Source organism: Triticum urartu, chromosome 2A (genome assembly GCF_056163025.1).
Source record: "Triticum urartu cultivar PI428250 chromosome 2A, HENAU_Tu73, whole genome shotgun sequence".
Lineage (NCBI taxonomy): Eukaryota > Viridiplantae > Streptophyta > Magnoliopsida > Poales > Poaceae > Triticum > Triticum urartu.
The window spans coordinates 648,170,502-648,177,899 of record NC_141874.1 but is presented as its reverse complement, the minus strand read 5'-3'; the positions used below and the strand labels follow the sequence as shown (position 1 = coordinate 648,177,899).

Here is a 7,398-nt window from a genome sequence, read left to right as displayed (position 1 = left end):
ATCCGGGGCTGGAAACACGACCCGTGATGCCAGCTTTGCCTCCAGGCGCCTTAAACGGTGACCCACATGTGCAATGATTGTCCCCTCTGTGTCGTTGTATAGAACCAAGTGATCACCTGGACAAATGAGAATCTTCCGGTGCCCAATTTTCTGCCGAAGCCCGATGATATTTTGATCTGGCAGAATGAGTTGATCGCAAATAAGTCAAAAGAGGCGTGTAAACATTGAAGTGGTAGGCTCATCTACACCGTTTGGAATATATGGAAAGAGAGAAAGAGATGAGTGTTCACGGGACGTCGCATGACTCACCGTGAAGTGGCAATGTTGGCATATGAAGCCATCAAGCAATGTTAAATGGCGTTTTCGAGTGTCATGCATGCCGTGGGCATCAGCTAACTGGCCCATGTATTTGTTTAGTTCTTCGGTTTTTGCCACATTTTCCCACAAAACTGCACCACCTTGTACGTCTTTCTCTCTTAATAAAAAAAGGCAGTGCTCCCACCGGTTCCTCAGAAAAGAAAAATACTACCATCAAGATTTGTTTAGTAAGATAGATAAAATAATCAACAATCAGGTCTTTACCAAAATCATAAGGCTAGGTGCATAAAGTAAGACGTGCTCATGGTAGCGAAGGAGAAAGAAGAACCATGCCTAATCTTCCATATCATGTGCTAGTCACAAGTTTAAAAAAATGTGTTGTTTTGTGTGTTCATGAATCTCCACTCCTAAAAGGGGAGTTCATACATCGTTCATTCATTCGTCCTCCCCATACATCGAACAAACAACCCACTGATTTTTTTCTGGGAAGGGTGCATCATAGGGTGGGATTTTTGTGTTGGGTCCGCATGTTGGAGATAATATAACGGATTGTCCGGACAACCACATTTCTCCAACACACATTGTCTGGATTTGGGAAGCCCAGACTGTTCAAATGGTTAAAGTTTGTAGAACCTGTTGGGTGCATGTTTGATCTCCAAACACGCCTGGACATATGAGGAAGAAATGAATTTCGACCTTAGAGATGATCTTAATCATTTGTTTGATTCGTTTATATGCATTATTGCCCGTAGCAACGCATGACTGTTCTACTAGGGGTATATGTGTTTGACATTTGGAGCAAAATATATAATGTATGGTTCACATTTTGTCAAAAGATGACGTCGTGTTAAGTTTATTTAGAAAAGAACTCTTTTTATACATCATTTTATCACGTTTTGTAAGTTTGTTGTTTAAAAGATGTAAACCGAGAACACTCTTATTAGTCCCTTACATTTGTTTTACCATTATTTTATGTGGTTTTTAAGCACATATTATGCAATTTTAACACCATTCCCACAGCAATGCGCATGGCATCACCTGGTTAAGTTTTATTGTGCACATGCACGGTGATGTTCACTAATCAGTTGTGATGGTGAGAGACAATTTGATGTTGACTGCACATTAGAAATTCGTTATCTTATCACACGCAGCTCGATTCATGTGGACGACGTGACGCGCGGAGTGCAAAAACTAGATCGGCCATGCACCATCCAACGCGGTACGTACATGTCACGGGATGTATGGCTATATAGCTAGGTAGGGAACCGGACAAAGTGATATCTATGATGGGGGATCGCGAATCATCGAAACCGACACGAGCTAAATACCATCTTCCACTAGCAAGCGAGCAGGTGCACTGTTGTGCACCAAATTAACTGGAAAGTTGGAGGCTTGATGGCGACTTGAGCTAACCGAAAACGACATTAGAGTACGCTTTTCAGAGTGATACACTACCTGTACGTACACTGGTTAGAAACTCAGGCATGCAAGCAACACCGGCATCTCCGTTGGCATCTTTGTCTCCTTCCTCCTCCACCAGCTCGACTAGACGCTGGCTCACCCGGTGCCCCAGTCCACGCGCGGCTCTTCAGATGCATGGAGTACAGGAGAAGTGATGTAAGATATCTCCGCCCCTCCCCCCTCGCACTCCCTTCCCTATAAATACCACCCAGGCTCCCCTTGCATTGCCACACACAACAGAAGCAAAGCAACAGCCTGTGAGTGCACTTTGTACACTGTCACTGGCGTAGCTAGCTAGCTAGGCAGAGATGGCGAAGAAAGTGCAGGTGATCGCTACGCTCCTGACCCTGAACCTTCTCTTCTTCACCTTCGCCAACGCCACTGGCCGTCCCTGCCCTCCTGGCGGGGGCAGCGGCGGGGGAGGGAGCGGTGGCGGTGGGGGAGGAGGGGGGAGCGGTGGCGGGGGAGGCGGCAATTGTGGTGGCGGGAACTGTGGTGGGGGAGGAAACGGTGGCGGCGGAAACGGTGGTGGCGGGAACTGTGGAGGAGGGAACTGTGGTGGAGGCGGAAACGGTGGTGGTGGCAATGGTGGAGGCGGAAACGGTGGCGGCGGGAACGGTGGCGGTGGGAACGGTGGGGGCGGGAACGGTGGCGGTGGGAATGGTGGCGGCGGAAACGGTGGCGGTGGCAATGGTGGCGGCGGCAACGGTGGGGGCGGAAACAGCACCCAGTGCCCTCTGGACGCGCTGAAGCTGGGGGTGTGCGCGAACGTGCTCGGGCTGCTGAACCTTACCCTGGGGAGCCCGCCGGTGCAGCCGTGCTGCTCGCTGATCCAGGGGCTGGCGGACCTGGAGGCGGCGCTGTGCCTCTGCACGACGCTGAACCTCAACCTTCTGGGCATCAACCTGACCTTGCCCATCGCCCTCAGCCTCGTCCTCAACAACTGCGGCAAGAACGTCCCCTCCGGCTTCCAGTGCCCAAACTGAGCCGGCCGGACCCTGCATCCGCCATACCTCATGCACGCACGCATGCATGCATGACTGGCTATTTGAAGTACCACTACGTACTTGTTGTGTGCTTTAATTTCTTAATCATTTGCTGGTTTTTATGTGTGGCTGGATTTCGATTGCGGAGAAACTACGTACTACTTCTCCAGGTTCTACGTACGTACAAGCACGCACTGTTACCTGCGTGCGTAAGGATTTCGTTGTGTGTGTGTGCATGATGTGTTGTCGTAATCGTCACATGTTTGTGATGAGTTGGTTATTGCCAGAGTGCTCATGATGTACCGCTATCTCCGACTAAATAAAAGATTTGCTATTTTCCATTATTACTATATACTACATTTGCAAGTTTTACTATTTTTTGCACTGTGCTTGAATTGAAATTGTATATATGCATGTAGTCTGTTTGAATGGTCTCATTCTCGTGATGCTATACTTTGGTACTGGCATTGCACTATTTGTATCGACTTCCCTACTTTTGTAACTTTGCGAGAGGAGAAAAAGAGCACTTGTATGATAGCTGGCAACCCTAGCATGCTACGTGATACACGTCGCCGATTATCGCTTTATTAATTTAAAGTCGAGCTCATTTCCAGCCATTCCTCTAAGCAAACGATATTGAGAACCTTATTGAACTGGAAAACTAATTCTACCACACACAGCAGTACACACAACTTAACAAACTAATTGATCATTTCTTCCCGTCCCGAGTCAGATAACAGTTAACACTAACTTCCCGTTACTTCCATAAGGAAACAACCATTAATAAGCTAGTTCAGAATATACTGACACAGTGAACCTCATCTTGGAATTATTAAATAAATCCCTAGTTCAGTGAAGGATTACTAGTAGTTACTAGATAGCTAGACAACTGTCCCTCTGTTGTAAATTAGATTACTTTCAGAAAACAGATGGGATCAACACTTTCAAACTTTAATTATCAACATCAAATCGAGTTTCGTCAAATAAACAAAAAAAATCAGGTTCCATGACTCTGTAATTTTACAAATTGTAGTGGCACATTCGTGTAAACATAACTGTAGAGTTACCCCTTGGAAACTGCGGCAATGTCCAAAATGTCATATATTTTTAAAACATAAAAAAATAGTTTAGAAAGAGTGTGATACTTAGTTTTTGCTTTAGATAAACAATTATTTTAGGGAATGATATGGTTTGCTCAACTTAGAATAATTATTTCTCTTTCAACCGCTCCTAGCCATATGATCAATATTGTGTCATCCCAACTACACTTGTATATATAGTATAATTGAACAGTTCTCAACGGTGACCTGGAAATAGCAAAAACAGTTGCCACCCAGCTTATACCATTGAAATATCATACACTATTTGGTACTTCTATACTCCTAGGTGCCTATCACTGATCGACACTCTTTCCGAAATAAATACCGATAGCTTCAAAGGCAAAATCTCAACATAAAAGTCATGTGTGAGGTATTGCCAGTATTCTCTAATCCAGAAACCTTAGCGTAGAAGTCTTGAAATTCAAATATAGTACAAATACATAAATGAAAAAATATCGCTCGTCAGAAAAAATCTAATCCAAATTCAAATACAACTCAAGAAACAAAAAGGACAAACCTAGCTATACTCGCAAAAAAATAAAGTAGCTAGTTCAAATTCGGCTCATTAACATGACTATCAACATTGATTATTATTTTTATTTCTTGAGCTATGTATTCAGGTTGATGTTTGTTTTGAATTTTTTTTACAATTATTTTGCAACATTTTAATAGTCCAAAAATTGTGGGCGCACAGGGATAAGTTCTTCCTGGGTCGAATTACTGATCGACAGCTGGCCACCTTTATCATTATTCTTTAGCGAGAAATTCCGAAGGTGATGTGACTATTCACTCGCTACTTCTCTAGCTTTTTGTCGCATGCAGAAAGCGGAATATTTGCCTTGTCGATCATCAGAGCAAGATATTTGTCGTCCGCGTATACTTGAATCGGCTCAAGGATAATCCAAACTACTGGCAAGTACCAACCGCTGTCATCTCCAGGTGCGAAGTACTTCCTACCTAACCTGACTAGCTGTGTGAACATGCACATGCATGCATACATGTGACAGAGTGACAGAGTGACAGATGAGACAGAGACCGTGATCTTTTCTTTACTGCTTAAGAGCGACTCCAACGGGCCGATCCAAATGGACGGCGATTTCATCCGTTTTTTTTCGTTTGGCTCGGCCAGACGAACAGGATGTCCGCTTCCGCATTTGGGTTGGCGCGTGCGCGCAACGCTGGCCTGAGACCCATTTTGATGGCGCCAAAAAAATGAATGCATGTATATTAAAAAAACAACATTGATTAAACATTAAAGCCGGCCACGAAAGCCGGCGAAAGTCCACACGTCCACATTTACATTTAAAAATAAATAAAAACAGCCTAAACTACGAGGCGGCGGAGTCGTCGTCCTCGGGGTCCGTGAGGTCGATGAGTGTCGGCGCCGGCCTGGCCCAGGCGAACGTCGTGTTCCAGAGCGCCGTCATGTCAGGTTGTGCCGGCGCAGGCAGTGCCGGGGCGGGGGTGTGCGGCCGCCTGTGCAGCCGCGGCCTGGCGCGCCTCCTCCTCGGCCTCGCGCTGCTCCTCCTCGAGGTCGCGTTCGAGCATCTCCTCGTACTCGCCGCGACGACGCTCCTCTGCCAACCGGCGCAGGCGCCACATCTCGAGGTACGCCTGCTCCTGCGCCGGCGTTGTCCCCAGCCAAACCGGTGGCGCGGACACCCACTCACGCACCACTCCCCTCCAGGAGAAGCGTGCGATGGGTTCGGGCTCGGGCTCCGCCTGGGGCTCCGGCTTGATGGGGGACGGCGGGGCCACCGGTGGCACCACGCTGTCGCCCGCCGCGGAGAGGGCAAGAGCTTGCGCCATTGCCGCCTCGTACCGAGCCGCCTCGTAACGCCTTCGCCGCCTCCGCTCTGCGCCGCTCGTCCTCCTCACTCTCCCGGTAGACGGCTGCAAGGGCCGCCTGGTAGGCATCCTCCGCCGCCTGGTCCTCCTCGCGGACGACGAGCGCCGGTGGCGGTGACCTCCGGTCGACCTCGCGCACGCCCCATCGCCTCGCCTCCTCGTGCTCGAAGGCGAACCACCTCGCCTAGTTGGGCGAGTCGGTTGCGTAGGCCTGGTCGTGGCGCTGCTCCGGCGTCAGCAGCGCCCGCAGGCGCCGCACCTCCTCCGCGTGAGCACGAGCCGTCCGCGGCGCCGCCGGCACTGGGATCCTATCTGGATCCAGATGCCAGTCGTGCGACAACATCACGTCCGGATACGGCAGAGGCTAGCGGTGCTGCCAGTGCCACTCCGCCTGGTGCACTGGCACGTTCACGCGCTGCCTCTGCCGGCGAGGCACCGGCGCCGGCGGAGGTGGGAGGAACTCTGAGGGGAAAGGGGTGGCGGGGGACTTGCCCTTGGCCTTGCTGCCGCTGGCGCCGGAGAAGAGGCCCATCTCGCTGTGGTTGTGGTGGCTAGGGTTTGCGGCGACGAGGGAGCAAAGGTGGGCAGATGTGGACGGCGAGTTTGGATGAGGACGCCCCCGCCGCATGGCCGGCTTAAAAAAAGACGAGCGCCGTCGCTGATGCGTGGGCCCGTCGTCATAAATTAAGCTGACCGCGTGAGCAGCGAGTAGTTGGACGGCCGCCATGTGGTGACGCGGCGGCTGCGAGAAGGCGCGCGAAGCGTCCGTTCGGCGTCCGCGCCGACGCATTTGGGGCGCAAATTTGGGCCGCAAATGCGTCGGCGCATTGGGCCGCCACTTTTGTCTGTGCCGACCCAAACGGACGCAGGCGGACGAAATGGGTCGGCCCTTTGGAGTTGCTCTAATAGTCTAGTCCCCAGGCGATCATAATACTTCGTATGCCATGTGTCCCTTGCGCATGCGCAAATAAGGGCATTTTCAACGGCAACCCACAAATTTTATCCGTGGATGGAGGAACCAGTCCACTGAAATAAATACGGGAGGCCGTCATCCAACGCTGGCAGCATATATTTCAAACTCTTTTTAACAAACCGGATAAAATTCATGCGAACTCAGACGAATTTCATATATACATGACGGATTTCATACAAACCTGATGAAAATGGTTACATTTTGGACATATTTTAACTAACAAGATATAACTAGTGCACGTACAGTCGCGTGGAGTTCCACTCCCACGACGCGGATACACTAGACTAGTCTTTGGCCGAACGCGGCGGATCATTTTGTCTTCCCTATGTCCAGTAGCCCGCTAACCGGACTACCGGGAGTCCCGAAGGCATATTCTTCTCCCGTATCTTCCCTATGCGCGGGTACGCCGCTCATCGGAGTGGCAAAGAGAGTGCTTCAGTTGGAGGGAAAGGTGCTTCCGTGGAGCCCAGACGGGTGCTTACAGGTCACCCGCTGTACAAGCCGAGACACGCCTGCGGTGGCCTCCATGGAATACAAGCCGCGGCGGCCTCCCGTGTTCTACTTCTCCCGATGATGGAGGCCGGCCCGGACGTGATGGCCGCCACCTCATCAACATCCGCGTAGCCGGCTTCTTTTTCCTGTGTGCATGGCGCGGCTACGCACGCGTCGACAGCGGATGGCGCGGTCGCAGGCACTGGAGGCGGCGATGCTC

At 50.3% G+C, this 7,398-nt stretch overlaps 1 protein-coding gene across 1 annotated transcript; it reads left to right on the top strand.

Moving 5' to 3' along the window:
- The first annotated feature begins 1,990 nt into the window (after positions 1-1,990).
- Positions 1,991-3,109, top strand: LOC125539398 (uncharacterized). Its single transcript, XM_048702841.2, has one exon. The coding sequence runs from the start codon at positions 2,088-2,090 to the stop codon at positions 2,763-2,765; it is 678 nt and encodes a 225-aa protein (XP_048558798.2). The 5' UTR covers positions 1,991-2,087; the 3' UTR covers positions 2,766-3,109.
- The last annotated feature ends 4,289 nt before the right edge of the window (positions 3,110-7,398 follow it).

Excerpts from the sequence above, each read along its gene's own strand:
- LOC125539398 (XM_048702841.2), top strand. The coding sequence starts at position 2,088 with ATGGCGAAGAAAGTGCAGGTGATCGCTACGCTCCTGACCCTGAACCTT.